The 27,187-nt window shown below is 45.8% G+C and overlaps 1 protein-coding gene across 1 annotated transcript in view; it reads left to right on the top strand.

Moving 5' to 3' along the window:
• The window catches only part of ADCK1 (aarF domain containing kinase 1), a gene marked incomplete at both ends in the record, with an annotated part of 83,694 nt that overhangs the window by 37,104 nt on the left and 19,403 nt on the right, over positions 1 to 27,187 (top strand). Inside the window, 2 exons of the mRNA XM_082001064.1 lie at positions 20,290 to 20,448; positions 24,167 to 24,325. Coding sequence (XP_081857190.1) covers positions 20,290 to 20,448; positions 24,167 to 24,325 — 318 coding nt within the window. The remainder of the gene's footprint in view (positions 1 to 20,289; positions 20,449 to 24,166; positions 24,326 to 27,187) is intronic.

Here is a 27,187-nt window from a genome sequence, read left to right as displayed (position 1 = left end):
TGCTCAGAGGAGCTTATTGCTCATTGCTAACACTGATTGGGCTATTGGGAAACTCTCTCCTTTCAAAAATAAATCTGGTTTTCTCTACTCTGATCAAGGCCATTCCAAAGCACCCTTCCTCATAGGACTGAGTGGCTGCAGAATGACTTGGCAACTTTTACAACCCCACTCTTCCAAATATCCTTGGTTTTTTTCTGTTGCCTGGCTCCAGTACTGTCCAGTGCAGTCCCTAATACAGCTCTGTGGGTCTGGCTTCTCTACTACTGTGCAATGATAATGAGTTTAGATGCTGTGACGCCTCCTGACTTTGCTGTGTACTCCTATCTATGCCAACGCACTCTTTTACCTCTTTCTAGTCCTGAAATGCCTCCTGGTTTGCAGTCACCCATCTGATCTGCACATCCCAGTAGTCCACAGCATAGCTCTACCCACTCAGCACCGCTGTAATCACTCTCCTCTGTACAGCAAGATGTCGCTTTCCAGAGCCCACTGCTCACCAGCTTCCAGCTCCTCCTCACTCATTGGCATTTTGTAACCAACTTTCTGACCTTTTCCCCAATACTCCTTATTCTCCCCATCGGTGTGTTTGTATACTCCATACTCTGCCTAGGCTTTTACTTATGGTGGATGTAATTTTTCTTGGTGGGAGACATTCCCTCCCCACCCATCTCATCACTGTCCCTTCAGAAATATCCCAGTTCCTCCACCTGTGCTCCTTTGTGGGAGGTTCCTGTCAGGCTGGTCCTCTGGTCCCTGCTCCTATGCCTGGTGTGAGGTTGCATGGTTGGGAGTTAGGGCAAGGATAAAGTTAGCATCCCCATGAGGCCAGCACGGTCTCAGGTAGGGTCTTTCCCATGCTGGTGGGGCACTTGCGCTGTGCGGCTGCACAAGTGCTCTGTGTCTATGCTGTCTTTGTCTGGGGGTGAGGGACTGATGTAGGCCACAGGGACGGCCTTGCCTGCCATGGGAGTGAGGGTTTCTCCTTGTCCTTGTCCCTTGACTTATCCTCACATCTCTGGCCTCTTGCTAACAGTTGTTGAAGCTGTCGCAGGGATGAGTGGAAATTGCTGAAGCTGAGCACTCTCGGATGCTATTAAATGAGGGATCCCAAGAAATCCTGACCAGCTTTCTGCTTGGAGCCCAGGTATCCACATCTGCAAACACACTTACACCATTGCTGGTGCCCTTGCTGCACTCCAGGAAGGCTGAGAGGCAAAACAGGCTCCGTAGGGAGGACACACCAGTGATTGAATGTGTTGCTTCCAGTGCTTCCTTTGTTCAAAGCTGGGAGAGAGGTCTGGGGAGAGCCCAGAGGTCAAGGCTTGTCTCTACTGAAGCCAAATTGTATAAAGGGCTTAAATTGATGGAAAGACAGTAATTTGGAAGGATGTCAGTCCAGCTTTGCTTTGTGGGAGTGCAGGTAATGGGAAGTAGTTTCTAATTGCTTGATTAGCCAGCACCTCCAAGGAGACCATCCTTTTCATCCACAGTTAATTGTGGCTTTTACCTGTTGTTCAAGGACTATTTTGCCATTTGCAAGAAGCCTCCTGCAGCCATACAATAATGGAGCTCACTGATTGAGCAGGGCAGGATATGTCAGCAAGTTGACTGTGATTTGTAAGCAAAACATGTGTGGTAGAGGAACCTCCTGTGCTGTGGTTTGTGAAGCAGGATGCATTTTTACAGATAGAGATGCTTGGAGGACCCAGCCTTCTGTTAGAGGGCTTTGCTCTCCTTGGATTCCTACCCTTCTACCTGGCATGGCCCCAGTGCTGTGTGGTAAGAAACAAATACTCCTCATCTGAGAAGTCATTGTCCCTGCAGCAAAACTGTGGCCAATAAGGATGCTGCCCTTTATCTTTCTACCTTAAATTGCTTCCAAGGTTCCCAAAGTGTTTTCTAGGTTGGGTACACGAGCTTTATTCATCCACTGTTGAAATGTACCCACATACAGCTGGGAGCATGGTCACTGCAATGATGCACAGCAATGCCACATGGCCATTTGACAGGGAGGGACAAAGATCATATGCCCATGTGAACCTGCCATGGGAAAGATTTAGAATGAGACTGCAGCAAGGTGCTAATGCCCACAGCAAGAGACTCCTCCACCCTCGGACTGTTGGAGTCTGAGAAAAGACAGAGGGAATATAATGGACTTTTTACTCCTGTTTCTATATGCACTCTTGGTACAGCATGGCAGCCTTTGCTGTGCAAGTAACAGGGAGAAGGATGGATCGATTCCCTTCCTTCTGGAACTGTTGATTGGCATTTTAAGCTCTGGCAAGACATATGCTTACTTCTGATTTGAAGAACTATTGAAGCAGTGTTCAGCTCTATGGGAGACCAGCTAGGCCTTCAATAGGCTGTTGGGTATTACACTGCATGTCCTAACAGCATCCAAGTTGTTTCCAAGGGAATATGAGCCACTTTCTGTAGCTGGCTCCATATGTTGCCCTAGAGAAGGCTCATTTGTTCTGCTAGATCACAAAATCTTCAGGTCATGATGCTGCAGATCCTGTTATGGCCCCAGGAAGCCTCTTCCCAGGCCGGCAGTGTTGTCTTAACCCATACAGGATGCCACGACATGTGCCTGCTTTCTCTGCTGTTGCATAGCCTTGTGGTCGAGTGTTCTGCCTGAAAACACTGATGTGTGGCAAAGTCACTGCATGGTTGCTCTCGTGGTTGCTTGGGGCTGTGGGACTGATGCTGAATGGTTCTGATGAACACCCAGGTCTCCTGTAGCTTGTGACCCTGGTTCTGTCCTTAAGTACCCTGCTCCAGCAACGCTGTGCTGGGATGCTGTCTGAAGTTGGCCCTTGTGTACATCACTAACAAATGTGAGGAAACTAGATTTAGGTCAGCAAGAGACTCTTCTGCTTGCTATGGGTATTATGTCCATCACAGGAAATCTGCTCTTCCTGCATGACGTTACCCACCTTCCATTAGCCATCAGAGTGGAGGCTGGGCTGTGGTGGCTGTTACTCCGACGGTTTGAGGGGCTGGGAAGTAGGAGGGAAGGATTTGGCCCTTCTCTCACCCCTCTGAGCCTCTCTCAGTAGGCCCGTCAGGGCTTCCAAGCAGTCATCAATAAAAAACACATTTGTATTAAACCTATAATGAGGAATAAAAAACTTCACATTTTTTTCAATAACTCGGGATATAAAAAAGAGATTTTTATCAATTATGAAAAGGATTTTGGCCATAAAAAGGTAATTTAAAGAGTCTGAGATGGATGGCAAATATCATTAATGTCACCCAGAACAAATGGGCCCACATTACTCAACTGAAAGGCAGGAGCAGCTGCCTCTGCAGGTCCCGCTGCTGCTGCAGCCTCCACTGTGCTCTCCCTGCCCGGTTTCTGGTAAGAGGCCTCAGTGGCTGGTGGATCTCAGTGTGGCTGCCTCTACACCGAGCCCTCATGCAGGCAGTAGCTGCCCAGAACCACTGCTCCATGGCCAAGTGCAGATGCGGAAAGCAAACAGGGAGCTTTGCGTGGCTCAGGTGGTCCACCTTGCTTTGTTCCTTGTGTCCTCGCTCGCTCTGTTTGCAAGCTTCAGTGTTACTGAAGCTTAGTGTCATGTCAAGGACAACCTGGTGTCCTTATTGCCAAGGGAGCTTTGTGACAGGGTAGTCCCACCTTCCGTGGGTTTTCTCTCAGCTCACAGCTCCTGGGAGAGGATCTGGCTGAGTCCTGTTCATGGCAGCCTCTTCCTGGGTTCTCTAAGCCCCATTGCCTAAGAGAGGGAAGGTTTTATGGATAGATTAGAGGATAATCTCCTTTGGCTTCCTTCAAGTTAATAAGATATACAATACAGGAGGTTGGACAGTGGATTTTCTTGAAGGATTTTTTGGGGGTCTTCTGTAAGGAAGTGAAAGATTTGAGATCAGAAAATGCAATGGGGAATGGCCTGGTAAGGAGTAGTTCTGATCTGCATGCTTAGTGACACTTTTTTATTTCATTTACAAATTCTTTTGGTGCCTGGGGGTTGGTGTATGACATACCTGCACGGAATTTGTTGGCTCACAGTGTCTCGTGTGCAGATGGTAAGCTCTCTTCAGTATGGTTTTCTTGGAGTTTTGATGACACCTGAAGTGTTGCTCTGATGAAAATAAATTTTGGCTGGCAACAGACACCACAGCTGTGTCAGGCTGTGTTCAGTGTCCATGTCCTGTGGAGGTGGTGGATATGGCGCACAGCAGTGCTCTAGCCATCGGCAGAAACCCCCTCTCAGCACACGGGAACCAGTGATTGTCTGGAACCCTTCCAGTTCCAGACAATCACTGGAAATCACTATCTGTAACTGGGATTAATGGTCCTTATATGGCCTTTTGCATATGGAGACTTTCTTTTTTCAAACATGGTGTGTGTATCATTTGCTCAACAATCTCTATGCATTTGTGACACAGCAGGATCTGGGCAGCGGCAGAAATACTGAGCTGCCACGGGGAGGGACTGGCTTCTGCTTCAAAGCATGCTGCTGATACACTCAGAAATGTTCTTACTTGATGCTCTGATCTAGACATAGGCTGGGTTTAATATGCCTGTTTTTTCTTTGAGGGAGCAGGGAATCCTGTTCTCTGCCTGCCCCCTGATCTTTTAATATCCTGCTTGATTCTGCCTGGTTAGCATCTCCTGTTTTCTTCCAGAAATTTACATCTGGCCAGTTACTTGGCTCTTGACCCATGGCTAACATGAAAACATGATGCAGTGAACCTGGAAACTTTTGGCAATAGGTTGTTTGTAGATGAAACAAATGACGTAAGATGAAATAAGGAGTTGTAGGGCCTGACCTTGACATATCTGCATTTTCCTAATGCACAGAATAGACAGATAGCATTTTTATGAATTTTTAAGATGTACAGTGATCTAATAAGCTCTGTTTTGTGGCACTTCTGGGATCTGTCTGAGAGACATGTCCTGATTCCATGGAAGGATGCTGAGCTATAGAAAGCACTTCAACCCTGCCTGCAGGTTTTCTTACCTGTGAAAAAGCTGCTATGGGTGACAACATTGGAAATTATCCTTATGGGAAACCTCACACTCAACATGCTTTTGTGTTTTGAGAATTGAAACAAAAATTGGGATCTTGGGGGTCTCAAAGGTCTCACCATTAGTGAGCAAAGTGTGTTAGTCTCTAGTAGGCAGGCCAACAAGTATTCTTATGTTCCTTTTGGAAATCAAGTTATGTTTGTGAACGTTAAGCACATTTTGTACTTATTTTTCTAAGCTTTGCAGTACTTTGGTTTTACAGGATGCATCATTCAGAGCCAAACCTGTGAAGCTGTGTGTGACAACTGAAGCAATAAACTCACATGACCTATTGCTTGTGCCAGGAGAGCTCAGCTGAAGCAAACCCACGAGTTTCTCCCTTACAAAGCTCACATAACCACGCCATCTCAAATTGGCAAGTTCTTGGAAGAGACTGTTCAGCACCAACCTTTCCAAATTTCAAATGATTAATAGAAAATATACATTAGTTGGCTCATTTCAGATAATGAATGAAACCAAGGTAATATCAGTTATGAGTGGAGAACAAAGCTAATTTTGCCAAACACCTTATTGGATGTAACCGATTGGTTCAGGTCTATTAACTGTTATTCCCATTTATCAAGAAAGGTTAGAAGGAGGCTAGAGCAATAAAAATTACCAGGGCTTGTTAAGAGTGGTTACACTAAAGCATTCTCTCCATGTAACTTTTGCTGCCCTGTCCTTTGTGAACTGCTAGTGTCTTTGCCCAGGCTGTCTTTTGTCCTTTGATCCATAACCTAACCTCTTCCTCATATTTTTTTTTTCTTATTTGTTTGAAAGAGCTGTGAGGCTGGTTCATAATGTGATAACCTGTCAACGGCGTTTGCCAATCCCTTGCAATCATCAGGACCAACTCGGGAATCACAGGTTTGCTGCTCCAAGAGAAACATTTGAGACACTGGGTGGTTCTCGGTGAGTGACCAGGGAGGAAGGGAAGGGTATGGACTGTACTTGTTCTATGGGCCTTATCTCTCTGTTGAGTACACAACCATAGCACACTGACGACAGTGTGTTGGGTTGAGCATCTCCAGTGACTTAGTGTCTTGTACCCGATGAAGGAAGAGGTGCAGCCTGGCCAGTAGCAGGCTCTGGGCTACTCTGTCCTGCCTCTGCTCTCCATGTGGCATGTCTGGAGTGGATCTCAGTCCTCAGCCCTTCTTTGGTGAGGTGGCTCCCTGGGTTATGATGAGGTGTTTTTTGAGATGGGTGCTCCTGCTTACATTAGATAAAATCCACCAAGCTGCTTTACCTCATCCACAGGAGCCCAATGATTTTGAACTGTAGGAAACAGAGCTAGATACCAGTCAGTGTTTAGAGGCTCCCTGTCCTGTTACTATTCCAGAGGCTGACTCTGTTGTTCCATATGTTTTTGAGCTGCATCAGCCCTAGGGAGGGAAGTAAGGCAATTGGATTCTGGCTATAGAATAGTCCAATAGTTGCTAGATTGCTTGGAAATGCATGTGAATGAAGCAAAATTAACCCCCTACCTTTGTTTCCTTAGCCCACTTTTCTCCTTGTAACAACCTCTAGCAGTATGCTCTGGGGGTGTAAGAGGAGAACGTATATTCATGGTGGAAGACAAACAAACTGTTTCCCACTGCACCCTGGACTGGCAGCCCTTCCCTTTGCAAGACTTGTCACCCTGCAGTGGCAGCAGCAATGCTAGGCCTGGAAGTGTAGTTGATTTATGTTGACTGTTAAAACGATAATGTTTAATCTGTAAAGAGATAATCTATTTTTTAAGTTGATTATGAATAGGCCAGCTGTGCCTACTTTCCTATTCATAGAGTTTAGTGAACAAGCCCATTTCACAGGCTGGGTTTGGAGGGTGATTTACATGAGAGAAGACACTGCTTTAAGGAGAGTAAATCAGCTGAGTTATATCACTGAACCAGGGACCTGGCAGCCCAACAAGAACATCTGGGGGCAAGGTAAAAATCATGGGAGGAAGAGGAAGAAGAGACAGATAATAAATAAACTGTAGAAGGAGCAGATGGATCAGAGCAGAGGCATTAAAAGTAGGGGAAATATGGGCAGGAGAAGAAAGGAGAGGTTGATATTCCGAGGAGAGATTGACAAGAAGGAAGCAGGAAATTATGTGGCTGTCTTAGCTTAGAATTTTCCTCTCTGGATTAGTAGAGAGAGCTCTGTGCTCCAGGGTTTGTATGACTGGTCATTAGGGGATGCATGGAACCCCCTCCCCAGTATGGTGCCAGTGATGCCGTTAGCAGAGTCAGCTGTGGATTTAATTTGCCATGCAGTTGTCTCTTCTTAACGACTTTTCTGGATCTCTGTATTTTTTTTTCTGAGAGTAGTCTACAAACGATACAAACTCTAGCATCTCATCCAGATCTCTTTCTAAGTTTTCTACCTCAATTCCTCTTCAGTCCCTGCACCTTGTTCAGCGGTGCCTCTTGCACTGACTGGCCTGCCAGGTATGCAGGTGTTTCAGTATCCCATGAAGGCACAGTCAGCACCAGTAACTGGCTTATGAGCTTAACATCTTCAGCAAGGCTTTACTACCTTTTTAGCATCGTTCTTCTAATGTAGTGACCTCATTATATCCCTTTTTTGATACAAATTCAGTTCAGGCAGAGCTGCCCACATCTGTCAGGCTACATCTACTTCCATGTCCACCTCAGATCCTCACTCCTACTTCCCTGTCCTATTTCTCTGGGGCAGTGCTGTGCTTCAATAATACTTTATCATGCTTGCATTGATATAATTATGACCAAAGGCTGAGGAAGGGATGTAGCTGGGCAGAATCTGGCTGGGACTGGGCTTTGCCCTTTGCATGTTTTTATTGTACTGTGCCTCTGTCCACCCTGGTGCCAAGCTGCTGGATTGTGCAATGCTGCTTTTGTCATTCCTGCTCTTTGTCCCAGGCCTAGAAACACTTTTCCCTCATCCCTTTCTGAGGAGACACATAAAAGCATTCCATATAGTGCTCACAGGAGCATGCCTCTCTCTCTGTTTTAGGAGCTGGAGTAGAAGGGTCCGTCAGTGTAGCATATACTCACATATATGCAGTGCTGTCCTGACAGATATGTACCCTGCAACATAGCCCTCCACTCCCCCCGCACACCCTGCCTCTGCAGATACACACAAACACCTGTCTTGACCCTGTTCTTCACTTGCTTCTCTGTGGATGGAGGATTTTGCCAACCATTCCCTACATAAGCTGTGCACACAAATGCATTGCCCCATGCCTCCTCCTTAACTCTCTGTGCAAGCCCTGGCAGAGCTTTGCTTGCCGATGAGATGCTTATAGCCCATCTCTTCCAAACATATATCCTTCCAGACATCCCCTTACTACTCTCTCTATAGTCACATAAACCTGCTCATAGTAACAGAATCACAGAATCAGAATCACAGAATCATTAAGGTTGGAAAAGACCTTTAAGATCATCAAGTCCAACCATCAATATCCATAGTCACATCCCTGGAGGTATTTTTAAATACCTGGTGACCACTGAGTCACCATCCCTGGAGGTATTTAAAAGACATGTAGATGTGGTGCTTAGGGACATGATTTAGTGGTAGACTTGGCAGTGCTAGGTTAATGGTTGGACTTGATGATCTTAAAGGTCTTTTCCAACCTAAATGATTCTATGATTCTATAGACATTTCTCCCCCACCACCCCTCTCTCATACACTTCTCAAAGCCCCCAGGCTGAATCAGAGGCATATGAGATGAGGCACAGGTGACGTGTGTTCCCAAAGGTCCCTATATATCCTCAAGCTCTGGCAGCTGGTTATTTCTCACAGGATTTCTGCTGTTTTGCAGGCTTACTGCTGACAAGGCCCTTGGGGCATCTCTGCAGTCCTTGGCAGAGCCTTCCTCTGCCTGGCTGTGACTAACATGGAGCCTGTTTGTTGTGAGTCTCTTGACCCTTTCTTACTTGGGTTTCAGCTAGTGCATGGCAGGGATGTGTTTATGCCTGGTGTCAAGATGGTCTTGGAAATTTGTTTGCTTCTGGGTGCTTTCTTAACTCTTACCTTCTTGCTTAATGTGCCAAGTGGCCCTGTCTCTGTGGCATTTCTTCTTCTTTGTGGCATTTTGAGGGAGGTTTTGTCTTGATATAAGAAAGAAATTTTTTGCACTGAGAACTATCAATCACGGGAACAACTTCCCCAGGGACATGGTAGAGTCTCCATCACTGGAGGTTTTTCAAGACGTGATAATCTCATCTAGGCTCCCTTTTCCACTGAAGGTTGGACCAGATGATCTTTTGAGGTCCCTTCCAACATGGGATGTTCTATGATTTGTTGATTTTTCCAAATGTGCTGTTTTTGCAACAGGCTGCTGTCACCTGTAGGAGTAGTATGTCATTTGGGAATATATCTACAGGAGTTCAGTTGAGGGGTTCTGGGTACGTTAGGGACCTCCATGCGTCTTAGTATGTGTGTGGCTCAAGAGAAATGGGAACTTGGGAGGGGACAGGAGTAGAACAGTTGGATTGTTGTCACTTGTCACTTTGAGGATTAGTACTTGATGTCTAGTACTAGATTCAGACCTGGCCTGGAAATGAGATCTGGAGGGAGGTCAATGTTGATGACAAGGCCAAGGCTGCACACATGCTTGACAGAAAGGTGGTGACTTTGTCTGTTGTGATGAGAAAGGAGACAGGAGGGATGGTTTGAGTAAGATTAGGAACCGTGCTTTAGCTTTGTTGAATGTGAACAGAGAGATGACTATCTGAAAGAGGATGTCTGAGAGACAGGCTGAAATTGTAGTTTGGTTAGAAGCAGGCTGATCTAGAGTACAGAGGTAGAACTACGAGTCACCAGAAAGGAGGTGGGAATGTTATGTGAGCTATTATCCAGATGCAGTAGTGGGAGCAGGGGCTGTGGGCAGAGCTTTGTGAGCACCTCCAGAAAGCTGGGAAAGAGGTAAGGAAGCTGCTCAGACACACTAACAGAGCTGTTAGAAGAGCAGAAGGCTGAGGAAACTGCTCCCTTCCTTAGGAACTACAGGGATGTTCCTGCTATGTTAGCACTTTCAGCTCTATTGCTTGGGAGCTGAAGAGCTGCAGTGAACACAGTAAGCCTCAAAGATCTCAGTAGAAAGTGGCCACTACTGCTCCTCCTGAACCATGGAATAGGAATCCCTTTGGGCAGATGGGATGAAGAAGGAAGTTTAGTGGCAGCAGAGAGTTGCCTTCTGCCCTGCTCTCACTGCACACTGGTATAATGAGAGCCTCATTTATTAGCAGGGGGAGAAAGAAAGAGAGAGAGTGCTTTCAATTAAAATACAAAAAATGGCTGAGAGTGGAGAAGTTGTGTGGTCTTGACGGCCTGTGATTCCAATCTGTCTTAACAATTGACAAGTGTGGCTCCATCCTCACAGACAGGAGAGATGCAGGTGAAGTAATATTTCTCCAAAAAGACAGAGAGAAACATGGATTTAATGAGTGTTGTTCAAGTGGGAGACAGCTCAAGATGAAAGAGCAAATTAAGATAAGGGAAGCATTTGTATGTGCAAAGGGGGGATGGAGAACATGGGGCAGGTTGGAGTATCTGCCCCATAGCCTGCACTATTGGAGGGAATAAGTAGCTCACAAGTCACTACTTTCTTTTTCAGCATGATGGAATGGAAGGAAGTAAAAAGAAATATGTATGTATATACATGCCTCTGCTTTACTCTGCTTTGGTCTGTGCATTTTGCATAGAATATAAGATGCTTATATCATGCAAAATAGAGTGCACAGTGACACTATTTAGCATGCACTTTGAGAGGTTATTGTTTTCTACATTCTCTCTCCACACAAGCATAGTTGCTAGTGGACTCTAACTTAACTCTCTGGGTCAGGAAACACTGGCTGCTGTCGGAGGCCAGTCACAGACAGACTGCGTTGTGGAAGTGGTTTAGTATAGTGGGAAGGTGACTAGTTGCACAAGATGTTTATTCTGAGGTGGAAAGAAGTGGGGTGCTGGACAAGCCAGGTCATTGTGCTGATTAACTGCATCTGAAGACAGGAAATGAGCATTTTCCCAATGTCCACATCAGGGTTAGAGGGACTGGGACTTTGTTATCACTCAGAGGGATCCTGAGGAAATAATTGATTTCAGTGGTACAAGGTTATTCCACCTTCCAGCTTCTTTGCAGGGAAGTGAACTGGACTTGCAGCTTAAAATTATGATGCAGCTTCCAACAGCAAAATCTTTTATTTGTTAATGGGCATTTTGGAAAAGAAAGAGTTTCTTGGAATTTATTTCTGAGCATGGGATTACAGGCATGGGGAAAAGCTATCTGCATTGTCTGAAATGGAGTACTTTGACCAGGAGTAACATTCACACTGGTGCATGGATTAGAGACTTGTTCTGAGACATCCCAGTTTTGCTGTTTCCCCTCTCTGGTTTGCCATATGTGCTTGTGCTACTGAAGTTGTTGTGCTAGCTGTGTGGGTAATATCTGGATTCTGCTTTCCTGTTATCCAGCTTGATACCTGCCTTATGTCAGAAGTCTAATGTGCAGTCTCTCTGCTTTCGGAGTGATTTGTGAAACCAGCACCTGGACAAAGAACAGCTGAATGAAGCTAAGCATGGAAGAGACTGTGGTGATGCTAGTAGAAAACCTGTAGAATGCCAGCTCTTGAAAGCATTGACTCTCAGGGTGCTGAGCCAGTCTGTTAATCTTAGCATCCTGTGTCTCTGGAAGGTAGTAGGAGAGCCAATAGCTTAATTGGTGAAAAACATCTATCTCCTTGTGCCAGTCAGGAGAGTGCTCCTGGGACAGTTGGGTTCCAGTCTGGTCATGACAATGCTTGCTTTTATTGGACTAAATATTGTTTGTTTGTGGGAGCCATGGGTAAGTGGCTCACCTTTCAGAGAGATGGGAGATGAGGTCTACCTCACAGGTAGGCTCTCAGGAGATGTACATCAGCTCTGTCTGCTCCTTGCTGTTACTGCCTGTTGTAGCTGTCACCACTGAGATTGGTTTCGATCCAGGATGAGTGATATTCTCAGACAGTTTTGCCTTGTCTTCAGGATCTGACTTCACTCAGGAAAATAAATGAAGATACCGTGTGTGTCTGAGCACAGACTATTAAGTAGGAGTCATCAGGGATGGAATAAAAGGCACTTTTCCTCCAAGTATGGCTCTGTAACAATTAAAGTTACTATAGCAAGTAGACTGATACTGTTGCTGTAAAGCTCAGTGGGTGGATCAGATGAAAGCAAGGGTGGCTTCATGCAAGCTTTCCCACTGCTTTTCTAGCTAGGAGAGACTACAGAAAGAGGGTGGTAGGTGAACAGAACAGGGAATAGTCAGGATCCTAGATACCAGGCAGTGAATGAGCGAGCCAAATTTGGTCTCCAGATGATGGGATCAATGACTTTTCCTTTAGCAGAGTCCATTTTCTGTAACGTTGATGGCTTTGTGACTGGGAAATGCTGTTGGTAGGATCCCAGAGAAGATTCTCAGTGGTATAGCTGGTAGTGGACTGCAGAGCACCAAACCGGTACCAAGTAGAAATAACAGGAGAAGATGAGCTTCGTACCCCAGCTGGCTTACAGCCCTTTCCCAGAAGAAAGGCTGAGGGATGATGGACGGCCCTAGTTTTGTGCTATTGTGGTGAAATGTTAGCAGTGATTAACCAAGTTAGCAGTGATCAGCATGTCAGGAGCAAATGTATACCATTGGCAGATGAAGTTACATGTCTGTGGCTGTGTGTGTAATAATTGCTGTACATGTATTGTACAGATAGGATTTTAAAAAGATATCAAAGTTACAAATTTGGTCCTGAGAAATTAAATAATGGCAGATTTATAGCTGACTGGACAGTACTAATTCTGCTCATCCATGCATGAGCTCTGTGACATGGTGTGGCCTAGCATCACATGGGATATCGGGGAGAGCCAATGTTAGAGTTCAGCCTTCCAAATTCTAGACAGGTGCCTTAATGCATATCTCCCCTTGAAACGGACCACATTGCTTTGCCATCCCGTACACTGGAAGATGCAGGGATTTTGTGTAATAAGCCATATGTAATTGTTTCAGTGATCAGAACACACACATACGTTCTACCTGTATTCATTTGGATGCAGTGTATACCCCTAGATACGTGGACGCTTACATGTATATGTAATATGAACACCAGGGAATCCATTCAGAAGAAAAGCACTATTCTGTATATGTCTACAATATTATTAAAAATATTGAGTTAATAAATACATGTTCTTGACAGATGCATTTAGGAACCATCAATTAGGCTTGGCATTCATTAGGTGGGGAAAAGTCCAATCAGATTTCACTGACTCAACAAAGCCACCTATAAATTGTGGGCTGTTTGTTCTGACGTTTGATGAATTATTCTTCATAATCCACTGTCTGCTGCGATAAATCTAATCTTTCAGTTTTTGCTGTCTTAATAATTCTCGGAGCAACACTGTGACATTTTGTTTTCGTAGAAGGGATAGAAAGGCTGGGGCAATGGAAAAAACCCTCATTTGCTGTCTGGGAAGTAGATTGCTCTGCTCCAAGGTAACATTTCTCATGCCTAGAACTCTGGCCTTGCAGACTTGCAGGGATCAGCGAGTCTTTGGTGCCATGGACAGTTATGTGTATGTTCTTGAAAAGATGACCAGCGTAGGATAAGGTTCACATCGCTTAGACCTAGTCCAGGAAAGGCATTCAGACTTTTGAGAGCAATAGGGTCCTAGCGTCAATAAAGTGAATTCCAAAAGTTCTGGGAGCCACAAGCCTTAGAAATGCTGTATCATACATAGAACTGAGTAACTCCTCAGCTATTCTGCCACATGAAATAGAGGGGACATTGTACTAGGCAGTGTTAAGATGGCAGCTGTAGCCCCCAAAACTTCCCTGGGAAACCTGCTATCTTCCCAGAGTGGTATTGTGTTGGTCTGTTTTCCAGGAAGCTCACGAATCCCATTATCACAGTGCCCCATGCTGTCACAGCTGGGAGGCTGCAGACAGCATGATCCCTGTGTAAATCTCAGAAAGCTCCTGCAGACTGAGCTCACCGTAGCAAATTGCCATCCATGGAGCCATGATTAAGAGGGGACTGTTCAGTGCTGTCTCTATCAGGAATGGGAATCGAGTCACCTCATCAAGGGAATTCCAGCCTGGAGAATCACAGCACAAGGAGGTGTGCAACATTTACTTACCTTAATCACCTTCTTGCTGTCAGCTTCCACTACGGGCCTGTCTCCCAACTGTATGATCCACTTTGTCTTGAATGGATTTATACCAACTACCTCATGTGCATGTTCTGGTGCAGCTGCGTGGCATCAAAATACCAGGAGACTGCAAGCTGCCCCTGGCTGTCACAACACAGTACTGTTGTTAATGGAGCTCCGTTGTATCATGGCCTGTGATGAGTATCCTGGAGGCAAGAAGTACAAGTTAATCCTGTGTTGCCTAGTCAGCCCCTTCTGAAATAGCAGGACATCTCATAGATTGCTATCTCAAAATACAAAATGCAAGACTTGGGAGCAATTACAGTACGCTGTGATCAGAAGAGGAGATCTGCTGTGAAATTGTGGTTGAGGTTTTGAATGTTTCAGTTTGCATTGCTTTTTGGTGATAAGAGAATAGCATCATCCCTTTTGGGCCCCTTTTTGTGAATTATTTTGAGCGGCTCTGATTGGTGAAGCTGTGGAGCACAGTGAAGTGTCTGGAGGTGGTCTCTGACTGAGATGGTCTCAGCTCCTGCTGCATGTTCCCCTGATGTTCCAGACTCTGGCAGAGTCCCCTGACATGGGCATATTTACACTCAGTTCTGGCATATTTTCCCCATCCCTGGAAACATTCAAGGTCAGGTTGGACTGGGCTCTGAGCAACCTGATCCAGTTGATGGTGTCCCTGCTCATTGCAGGGGGGTTGGACTAGATGACCTTTAAAGGTCCCTTCCAACCCAAACTATTCCATTCTGTGATATTGACCATACTTTCGGTAATAGAAGCAACTTTATTGTTTGAAATTTACAGGTACTAGAGTTACAATGACAGATATTTCATGAAGATACACTGTTACCAGAGCTCCAGGTTTACCCTGGAGGCTGGGCAACTTCCAGCTGTGGTTCCCCCACACCCTTTGCACTCTCAGAAACTTACAGGGTCTATCAGTAACTTTCTAGGCTGTCAAACAGCAACTGAGTCCCAGGCTAGCAGCAGGTGAAACAATTCCTGCATTGTCCATTCTGCTGTCATCAAGACAGGACAGTCTGGTGGGAAGAGCTTCTGAAGAACACAAGGATGACTCTAGAGATCAGAGCAAAAGCTGAAGCCCACCACTCTGCCTCCAACTGTTGCCAGTGTTGGCTAAGAGACAAAGGCTATAAAAGCATGGCAGGCATACAGTTAAGCTTTACCTAGTATGATCTTCCAGTTTCCAGTAATCTGAAGGTTAGAGATTTCCTGGGCCACAGATTGCATCTTGGTGTTTAAAAACTTGTGATGGATTTTCTTCATTGACTTATCTACCCACCTGGACTTCTGGTATTCATAACATCCTGTGGCAATGACTTCCACAGCTTAATTGATGTGGGGGAAAAAATAATTCTTTTTGCTTGTTTTAATCCTGCCATCTGGTAATCTGGTTTGCTAATTGACAATTTGCTGCTCCTGAGTTCTTCTATGGACTGAACAAGCATTCCCAATCCGTTCTCTGTGACAGAAGTGATTTTATAGAGCTCTGTGACATTCCATCCCCATTGTTTTCTTTTTCCAGGCTGAAGAGTCCTTTGGAGTCCTGGGAAATATTGGAAGGTAGTTTTGAAATGCTTTGGTGAAGGACTCTCTTCCCCTGGGAAATGCTGAGCATTTGAAAGTCTCTTCACTGACATCACTTGTTACTGGACTGTTTCAGCTCTGGCAGAGTTGAGGAAAGGTTCTTTGTAAGGAGTTGTGGAAAACCAGAATTTTCAAAACTATCATGGACGCTGCTGGAAACCTCCTGGATAGTACTTGTAATGCAAAATATTCTTATTTAGGCCCCATAGTGTCCTCACACATACAGGAGTCTGGAGCACCATGCTGGAAGGGGTTCAGTCTGCCAGCTAAACAGGTCTGGGCTGTTGAACACCTTCTGTTAGTGACCCTGCATCCCACTGCACCCTAAATTTGTCCTGAACAGACTGCTGACACTTGGCCACTATTTGTCTGCTGTGGTCACTATGACGGAGCAGAGCCACCACATCCCACTTGGGATGGTGTTATGTAGTGCTGGACCAGGAAGGGGCTTCATGACTTAGGCTTCTGCTTCAGGGTACCTTGTTAGCAGTCTTTCTGGAGAGGGAAGGGAATGTACCTCTCTGTGGAGTGGCCAGGTTGAAACCAGGCAGTAATATTTGATCATTTGCTGCAGTACATGGGTATAAAAAGGTTGGAATTAAGAGGCAATATGTTTCAAAAGAAATTATCTAGCAAGACATGCACATGTAACATTTATGATTTGGAGATAAAGACATCAGGCTGGAACTTGGGATATCTGGGTTAAATCCCAGCTCTGTCAAAGACTTCTCAGAACATGCTGGGCAGACCGTGTAAGGCAATACTTTCAGAAAGGACTTGGGATTTGGGAACTTAAATACAATTGACTTCCCATAACTTCCTAAGTGTTTAAGGACAGGATTCACAAAAAAACCTGAGGCATTCTGATGGTCAGCATTGCGGCATCAGCTGGTGCGCACCACAGACCTCGGGAAGAGCAGCGTGTGCTTTGGGAAGGCACTTCAGCATGTGAGGAGGCCTGTAGGTGACAAATGGGGACTCCTGGAAAGCATGAGTTTGTGAAGGGCCTGCAGCGGCTGTGCCGCTTGTACAATGGCACTCTGGGCTTAATGATGGTCTCTAGGTGCAACATCAGCACAAATACATACTAATAAGTGTCTAAGTAGATAGATCCTGTAAGAGCTTTTATATCAGCTCCCTGAGGTGTGAATACTAATACCAACAATCATGAAAAGATTTTGCATATTTAAAATTAAATGAGCTTCATTCTTTAAAATTAAACACTCAGGGCTGTGTTTCCAGTCAGTGAAGTACAGTGACACATTCATTTGCTGGTTGAGCACGTGCCCGATGGGGAGCTGGCTGTGCAGAAGGCTAGTGAGGGAAACCATTGCGTGCAGGGACACTGCTCACCTGTACAGCCATAAACCTGCAGCTGGCTGTCCTGCTCCTTTGAAAGAGCAGCCCTAGGGTTCCTTTTCTCTCTTAAACCTTTATTAAAGCTGTCTGGAAATCGTGCTTGTTTCATCTCCTGCCAGGATTACAGATGGTAACAGCCAGTTTGATAAGGTCCTTTGAGACCAGCTGTGGCCTGAGAGAAGCTTGAGAGTTCCTCAAGTACCATGTCAGGTGGGCTCCAAGACTGTCACAGACCTTTGCTTGCTAATTATCCATCCTGGAAATGATGGTTAGAGTTTTTGTTAAGGGTGCTTATTAGTTGGGTGCTTGTGAGCAGTAAGAGCCTGCAGCCAGCTCCAAGAACTCACAGCCTGCATGAAATGGGTGCAGCCGCCTTCCCTTGGGAAGGACCCTGCTCTCTGGTAGGCAGTGTGGGAGCCTGGCTCACGTCTTCTCTGCTTCCATGTCATACAGCCTCTCACTCGCTTTTGCCTGTCTAGGACACACAGCTTGCATCAGAGGCACTAGCTGCCTCCAGCAAGCTGTGAAAGGACAGTTTCATAATGAATGAGGGCGATTTGCGAAGCGGGGGGTCCTGGAGCCCGGCTGTAATTGTGCTGCTGCTTTATCTCAGCCTCACAGCTGCTCGTGTAATGGCCCGGCTGTGATCCACTCCCTCCTCCATGTGCACACTCTGCCCTTCTGCTCCTGGAGGAGCTATCATTTCTCTGGCCCCGTCGCAGGCCCTCGCCTGCAGCTCCTGGGTGCACACAGATTTCCCCTTGAATTGCAGCAGGGCCACTGGGCTGGCTCTAACGGACATGACTGCTAACCTGGCTTTCATGTCCTAAATAACAAGTTTTTAAATGAAATTCTTCTGCCCAGAAGAACTCCTATAGACAGCTTTCTTCGAATGATGTTTCCTTAGAAAACTTAGTCACACAAAAATATTGTATATATTATTCCTGCCAGAGGGAATATGTGCAGCTTTTATTTTTCGCCTGCATGCATTCAATACTGTGAAAATGGTTGGACTGACAGTGTAGGCAATTAAAAGCTTTTGAAATCCAGAGCAGATGGAATTCTATATGTGGTCTTACTATAAATTATCTTACCGGATTCAGGCCAGTGAACTCACAATTCTGTGCTTTAACCTTTGGAGGATGTTACCACCCTCATGACAGACTAGTAATATTGGCTGCTAGTACATCCCTTTAATATGAGGATGTAGGGTAGTGAGAGAGGTGAAGAAAGCCCCAGCTCGACCTCATGTGGCAAGTTCTCTGTTTGCATTTTTTCCTTCCTTACGGGATCTCATAGCCCAACATGCTCCTGGAAGAGACTTCTTAAGCTTCTTCCCCTTAACAGGTCCTCTCTTCAGCTGATAGACAAACTTCACATAAAGGTAAAAGTCCCTGTCTTGAACACATGTCCCCTAAGCCATCAGTCATCCTGTAGGTGCTTCTTTCTTTGTACTAATCTGAAACAAGAATCTCAAAATCCAGTGAGAGAGAAAAGAAAGGGGGGGGAGGGAAAGCGAGAAAACGCTTTTTTCTCTTGAGACACAAATGTCAATAGCTTTGAATTATGGGTGTGCTGTAATTAAAAAACACATAACTAGTGGTTTTTAAATGCAGTTGTTTTACTTAATTGATTTTGCCGCCAGGACCAAAGGGAATAAAATAAATAAATAAAATGCACCTTCCCAGTGAATTACTAGAGGCAGCTGAGTCTCTGTTGGATCTAATTGCTGCAAATGCTCCAGTTTGTTGCTAGCAATAGTCTTCTGTGGAAGGGGCTGGGAGAGAAAGGGTAGGGTGGTGTGGGAGGGGGCTCATTGCCTGGCAGCTGCAGGAGGGAACAGGCTGCTCCTTGTATAGTATTTCTTCCTTGTCAGCAAAAAGAATATTCATTTAACACTTTGCATGAAGACTTTGCTTAGAAGGTCTTTATTCATATTTAATTACTAGCTCGCTGCAGCTCCCATCTTTAATTACCTTTTAAAAGGCAGGTTATAAAAATGCACTGACATTCTTTCTTTTTTCTTACTGCATAAATTACAGGCCTCTCAACTGCTCACCCGAAGTCAGTCCAGCCTGTGGGAAGGGTGGGACTGGTTCCCTCTGCTGACTTCTGGATACCTCAGAGCTCACCTGCACCTTGCTCTACAGAGCAGAACAGCAACCCTTGACTCGTGTTACATGAACTAGCTCCGTGCCTGAAGCCACATAACCATGCTGGCACTCCCTCCGAGCCAATTCATTGTGTGGAGGGGCCTGGCTAGTCAGCCACGCTAGTACCACACTACTATGGCAATAGCGTTTCCAGGGCCTGAGCTGCCTGGTGCTGCACTGGTGGTCTCCTGCAGGGCGTTGTGTTATGCAGGGCAGAAGGGCCTTTGCCCATCTCCCACATTGCCTCATCCATGTCTGTCTAGGTTTTTGCTTCCTGGACATCCCCTGGTGAATCTACTTCTTCATCTGCAAATTTCATTATAGTCTAGCCCTGAGTTTCATACCCAGAGCTGCAAATACTTTCCTTTCTGGCCTGCATACTGCTTTGCTGTGCCCACCTGGTGCTTTTTCTGAGCTGAGAGCACTGGTTACTTTTATTGAACACATGAGAAAGTCCATCACATAAAACAATTTTCGTCCCCCTACTCTGAATCCAGCCCTTACCACTACTCCTGGTCATGTGCTGGCTTTCACCACGTAAGCTAGCTGATACTGCTGTAATGCATGGGAAGGTGCATTGTCAGGTTTCAGGGGGTGATGATGGGTGGTATTAAATATCTGCAAAGGCGCAGCTGTTGGCTTCTGCACCCAGTAACAGCCAAGGATGCTGACCATAGTAGCTCCAAGCTGTTTTCAGGACAGCCTGGAGAGAGGTTCCTCGCAAGCTACCTGACCACTCTATGTCCTAGATGAAATGTGCTGCTGGGGTTCTGCCACAGGTTTCCATAAGCAGAGCACCTACAGGGTATTTCCATTGTTGGCAGGCTTGACTGGGATGCCAAGCAGTGGCAAGGGTTAGGCAGGGACAGAGGAGGGATAAAAGGGCCAAGCATGCCCAGCTTTGGCACACACTGTCTCTGGCCTGCGGGTAGGGCTTGCCTTAGGGTAGTCTCTGGCACCCCAAGCTGATGCCTCTTTCTCTTCTTCTGGCAGATAAAAGAGCTCTTTGTAAGTTTTGAGGACACTCCCTTGGGAGCAGCATCGCTAGCCCAGGTGCACAAGGCAGTGCTGCAGGATGGGAGAACGGTGGCAGTGAAAATCCAGCACCCAAAGGTCCAAGCTCAGAGCTCCAAGGATATCTTGCTCATGGAGGTAAAACTACCTGTTGATTTTGACTTACAGAGCAATTGCCATTGAAATGTGTGAGGGCCACATTCAGCCATGGTGTAAGCAGGTATAACATCACCATCCTGTAGCTTTGAAACCTCCGCAGAGTTGTCTTACAGGAATAATACAGAAAGTTGGTGATTGCAGTGAGGGCGATTGTGTGGATGGAGAGACTGAACAAGAGGGTAAGAGTGAAGGAGGACAGAAGGAGAAGACAGGTAAACATGGATGACATCGGAGTAAGTCCATATGAGATTAAAAAACTGGGGCGCGAGTCCTGAAGTCTCTCTTCAAGCCTGTGTGCCTGTTAACTGGTGGATTAAACTGGTCTCAGTTCCCCTTGCTGTCAGGGCTGTGTGGCCAAGGGAAAATAATTCTCCATGATTAGCAAGGTTTTTTCCAGTTAAATTCCAATGTGGATTCAAAGCGGCTGAGGTTGCTGTGATTCAGTTCTGTTTCTTGATCAGCTCCTTAATGCTGAGCTGATTCATGCTGGAAACAAAAACACTGAAATATGGAGAGGGTCACCTAACACGGGCAGACACACAAATGAGGAATTCAGCTAGGAAAAACATTTCAATGCCTATCTGCTGTTCCTCTTCTGGATGGTGGCTACCACTTCTACCAAACTTCTAAGTCTAGCTCATTGAAGGGAGGAACTGGAGAAAAGCTGTGGCACTGCACTGCATTGCAATAGTCAAAGATGCCAGTAGTATGGTAGGGAACAGGAAGTGGAGACGGGGCTGAGGTGGAGGAGAGGGGAAGGATTAAGTCTGTAAATGGTAACACTAAAGCTTTTAGCTCTCCTAGTAAGCCTGTATCTGTATAGTAGAGTAATGTGCACATCTGTTGGCAGACAGGTATGTCCATGGGACTAAAGAGGGGAAGATTAAGTTGAGGGCATCTGATAAGTGTTTAGAGAGTACTGCTGATGCAGTGACACACAGTTCTCCATCACAGGAGATCAGGAATGAAAGATCCTGCCAACACCCTTTCAGAGAAGCACGTAACTAAACCTTCTTTAGGCAGCTAAAACACCCTGCTTTGAGCAATCCTGGCTGGTCTGCAAAGAAGGACAGCTGGTTCCAACTGGAGCACATCAGTTTGCAGCTGAATATTTATTTTGAACTCATAATGAAATAAATTTTTGGATTCAATAAAGATATCCCAGTAAGATGGGATATGTCTGTTTCAGTGCTGCTTTGAGAACAGAGGACTGTTTGAACTGGCTTTGAGTCCAGCTGTTGATTTGGATTTGATTCAGGTCCTGTCCAGGACTGACTGCAGTGGTCTGCCTGATGAGTTTGCTTTTGTGAGTCATCACATGCAGAGCAGTTCTCAGGGGCCTTATGGTATCCTTCACTCCTGCTCGGGACAGGATGGCAGAAACTAAGCAGTCAAGGAAGAAGGATGTGCAAAGTAATGAAAGACTGTGAGACCAGGACAATAGGAGGATTGAAAATGAATGAACCAAGACCTAGATCCACTTTGGGATATTTGCCCTTTTAACAGTGGGTATCACAGAAAAAATCCCCCCTCACACTATGTTGCTGTGATTGCTGGTTATACTGGTAAGAGACATTTAAACAAATAATTTTAGAATGATTCCTGTCTTTTCTGTTTCTAGACTAATCCTCCTGGGAAACTTGAAAGTAAACCAGCGTGTTTCCTTTGGGCAATTTAGTATTGTCCTTGCTTTGCAGACAGTCTCATTTATCATCCTCGAGATCTGTTGTGTACACACAGCTATGGGAAAGTAGCTCACAAAATGATACATGTGGTCTTGTTTTTAAAGAGTCTCTTTTGGAGTGTTGGCTTATATGCATCATCATATGCTTGTGTGGGACTATTTTTGTGTAGGCTGCACTGAAAGGCAGATATGTGCACTGAGGTTCTGGTCCTTTAAGAATCAGACAGGCATTGCAGCTAGGTAGGATGTTGATTTAAATATTGATGGAGATGGTCTTATTTAAAGACTGATGCGAAGGAATCTGAATGGGAAAAGCTAGGTGGAAAATTCCTAAGTTCACTTGAGGTTTCATAGTATCAGTACTGACTCTTTAAAAATCAGTACAGCATCTGATAAATCCAGAGAGACATACCTCACTGCTCTTCTTATATCAATACTTATTTCAAGACAATATGTTAGACAGATGTCAGAAAAGGAACAGCCCAGACACTTGGTAAATATATCCCTGCTGATGGTCAAGTTGGCAAATTGATTCAAAAGAGCACTTAATGAAAGCAAAAAACAATGCATGAATTTTCTCACATCAGGCACCAATGAAATAATCCTGCAGCCTCTATAAAGTTTATGTACCTGTTCATGAAGATCCCTGGTTACATTTTGTTTGGGTGACATAAATTTGAAAGGATTTATGCCTCTAGATATAACAGTAGAAAAATCATTCAATAGTGTCTGGAACCTAGTGATTACATTTTTAAAGGAACATTGAGTTTGGAACTGACATTTAGATAAGAGAAGTAGAGACGGGTGGAGAACAAACGTTTTCACACAGCTGAACAGGAGCAGTGATGGTTCATAAATTTATTTTTTGTCATACATTTCAATGATAGCAGCTTTCTGTATGTGCTTTAAATGTTCCTCCTGCAGTGCAGGAATTCCAACCTCGATGCTGGAGACCTAGAAAGGGAAAATGTCCAGGAACACACACTGACAAATCTATTTTCATTTTTAGATGGACGTACAGAACAAGTAAGATAAAGACAGCAAAGTGGACTGCATTTTTATGTTTTATTCTTGTTTTATGACTCAAGTAGTTAAAAAAAGCCAAACAAACTATAAGATGTGGTCCAGATTGTCAGCTTGTGTAAATTTGTGACACTGGTTGAGAAACTGGCCCTTCATTTGAACAGAAAGCATGTTTGGCTGCTGTGCAGCTTTGATTATGCCATCCAATCACATAATCTTGATTTTCTTCAGGAAGGACCACCCATCACTTGCCCCTTAAATGTTGCGTTAACCAAATGTTTCCAGGAACTTTCTGTCTGGGCTTTTCAAGGCTCCGTGCAACTGAATACCTAATCCTTTTAAGAAGAATAGGATGCCAGGTGGTAGATATATGATACTTAGAAAACACCACCTCAGCATTGCTGAGGATGGCTGTGACTGATCCTGACGAGCAGCTTGCCCTCTGACCCCCACCAGAAGTGTCCTTTAAAGATCTGTAGCCTACTACTTCTACCCAAACTCCACTGTCTTCTCTGAACTGCCCAGTGGGTTTTCTGTGCTAGCAAAACTCTTCCTTAGCAGTGGAAGGAGTAACATAGAGGTAACAAGTCTTACTTTAGATCTTCCTCTTCTGTGTTATCTGAGGGCTGTTCAAATGAATCCAAACAATGACTTGTAGAATTATAGGACTCAGAAGACAGTTGCTCCTGGGCCGTGCCCTTGGCGAGATCTGTGGTCACTTCTCCAGGGCTTTGTTTGCTTACTTGTCTGTCCCATCATTTAACTCCCAAATGTACCTGTGTGGAAGGCCAAGCCAAAATTTGTGTTCCATGACCAAGGCATGACACCATGTGTTGTGTTATGATACTGCAGGGACCCTACAAGCACTTGGGGTGCAGGTTGTTTTTTTTTCTCTGTAAGTTACATGGAACAATCCTATCAAAAGCACTGTGCGTAGCTGTGTGACTTTGGAGCCAGGATGAAGCTGATTGTCTGTTTCCTTGCTCTCAGGTTCTACTCTTGATTGTGAAGCAGATCTTTCCAGATTTTGAGTTCATGTGGCTGGTGGAAGAAGCTAAGAAGAATCTGCCCTTGGAGCTGGATTTCCTCAATGAAGGCAGAAATGCTGAGAAGGTTGCTCATATGCTCAAGAACTTTGACTTCCTGAAGGTGAGGGAACACATTTCCATGTATGTATGTGCATTAATAGCCTCACTTTATCACACAGAATCACTAGGTTGGAAAGGACCTTCAAGATCATCAAGTCCAACCATTAATCCAGCGCCACCATGTCCCCTAAACCATGTCCTGAAGCGCCACATCCACACGTTTTTTGAACACTTCCAGAGATGGCGACTCCACCACCTCCCTGGGCAGCCTGTTCCAATACTTGACCACTCTCTCGGTGAAGAAACTTTTCCTAATACCCAATCTAAACCTCCCCTGGCACAACTTGAGGCCATTTCCTCTTGTCCTATCACTAGTTACTTGGGAGAAGAGACCAACACCCTCATCGCCACAACCCCCTTTCAGGTAGTTGTAGAGAGCGATAAGGTCTCCTCTCAGCCTCCTCTTCTTCAGACTAAACAACCCCAGTTCCCTCAGCCGCTCCTCATAAGACTTGTGCTCCAGACCCCTCACCATCTTCGTTGCCCTTCTCTGGACATGCTCCAGCACCTCAACATCCTTCTTGAGTGAGGCGCCCAAAACTGAACACAGGATTCAAGGTGCGGCCTCACCAGTGCCGAGTACAGGGGCACAATCACTTCCCTACTCCTGCTGGCCACACTATTCCTGATACAGGCCAGGACGCTGTTGGCCTTCTCGGCCACCTGGGCACACTGCCGGCTCATGTTCAGCCGGCTGTCAACCAGCACCCCCAGGTCCCTTTCTGCTGGGCTGCTCTTCAGCCACTCTTCCCCAAGCCTGTAGCGTTGCATGGGGTTGTTGTGGCCGAAGTGCAGGACCCTGCACTTGGCCTTATTAAATCTCATACAGTTGGCCTCTGCCCATTGATCCAGCCTGTCCAGATCCCTCTGCAGAGCCCTCCTACTCTCCAGCAGATCAACACTCCCACCCAACTTGGTGTCATCTGCAAACTTACTGAGGGAGCACTCGATTCCCTCATCCAGATCATCAATAAAGATATTGAACAAGACCGGCCCCAGAACCGAGCCCTGGGGAACACTGCTTGTGACCGGCCGCCAGCCGGATTTAACGCCTTTCACCACAACTCTCTGGGCTCGGCCATCCAGCCAGTTCCTCACCCAGCGAAGAGTAAACCTGTCTAAGCCACGAGCCGCCAGTTTCTCCAGGAGAATGCTGTGGGAGACACTGTCAAAGGCTTTACTAAAGTCCAGGTAGACAACGTCCACAGTCTTTCCCTCATCCACTAGGCGGGTCACCTGGTCATAGAAGGAGATCAGATTGGTCAAGCAGGACCTGCCTTTCATGAACCCATGCTGGCTGGGCCTGATCCCTTGGTTGTCTTGCAGGTGCCCTGTGAGCACTCTCAAGACCAACCACTCCATAATCTTCCCCGGTACAGAAGTCAGGCTGACAGGCCTGTAGTTCCCAGGATCCTCCTTCCGGCCTTTCTTGTAGACGGGCGTCACATTGGCAAGCCTCCAGTCTTCTGGGACCTCCCCTGTTAACCAGGACTGCTGAGACATGATGGAGAGTGGCTTGGCAAGCTCCTCCGCCAGCTCTCTCAGTACTCTCAGGTGGATCCTATCAGGCCCCATAGACTTGTGGGTGTCCAGGTGGTTTAGCATGTCCGTGACTGCTTCCTCCTGGATTATGAGGAGTACATTGTGCTCCTATGTTTCCTTTGCACCTCATTCACCACCTGGAGGAACCACAGAGAGGGAGAATGGAGTTCAGTCCCTCTGTGTTGTTCATCCTAGACTGCTCTGCTGATATGGACCAGAAACTGCTCTGAGACATGCTTCCTCCTTGTCTGTTTCCTACTGTAGGCACCGTATATTGGATGAGGGGTGGTGGCTTGGTGCCAGCAGTCTCTGGAGCCTGCTATTCTTTTCCCCAAACACTGTTTCTGAACTTGTCCAGAGACCTGTGAATTTGCCATTCTTTGCTGAGCTGTCTGATGGTACCTTTTCCTGGGCTTTATCTTAACTGAGGGCAAGAAATGTACATTAAACAGGAAAGCTAGACTGAAGCTGATGATGTCAAGTAGAATTTAGAACACTGTGTACCTCAGCAGGAAGCATGTTTGTACAAATCTTTCCTCCTGCAAAAAACACATTCTCACTCTGGAGTTGAGCATACATACTACCATACACACCCATGGCTAATGCCTTCCTGTTACCTTCACACAAACTCAGCTGCACATGTTGTGCTTTTCCCCCACTGACACTCTTCCTCCACCTTCCTTGCTATACACTGACTGAGGTCACTGACAACAAGTGCAACCAGACATGTACACATCCCCTTCTGTGCAGACGTAAGCTCACATCTTCCAAGCTGCACATGCAGAAATCTTTTGCTGACATATAAGAGGCACAAGCCTCCACTGTGTGCGTTCTGGAAATACACAAAGTCAAGCACACACAGTGCAGTGAGCACAGTCACTGATGTAACTGCGTTTGCATGTACACAAAGGCAGCAAAAAATGCACCCTCCTTTGAACCCCCTGCATACACACATCAAAATGAGGTTTTTACCTCCTATTTATGCAGAAGTCCCAAGATGGAAGTGACAGATGTCTGAAATGAAGTGAGTTTTTATTAGACTTTACGGGCTGATGCACCCATTTTCTCCTTGCTTCCTCCATGCAAGGGCTATAATTCCTTGTCACCTGACTCCAGGTCCAGGGCTGTCCTTTTGGAGCCCAGTGGCAGCAGTGGCCTTCCCATAGATGCAGATAGCTAAAAGCCACCAGGGCTACAGAAGGCCAAAGGCCAATGATTTTGCTGAGTGGGCGCTTATCAGAAGTGATGCACCTTGGAGAGCTGTATCCGTTGCAGCTGTAACTAGGATACTGTGAAGTAAATCCCCATGGAGACGGCCAAT

The sequence above is a fragment of the Phaethon aethereus genome (assembly GCF_964289735.1).
Source record: "Phaethon aethereus genome assembly, chromosome: 5".
Lineage (NCBI taxonomy): Eukaryota > Metazoa > Chordata > Aves > Phaethontiformes > Phaethontidae > Phaethon > Phaethon aethereus.
The sequence above is the reverse complement of the archived record's forward strand: the minus strand, read 5'-3'. Positions and strand labels throughout refer to the sequence as shown.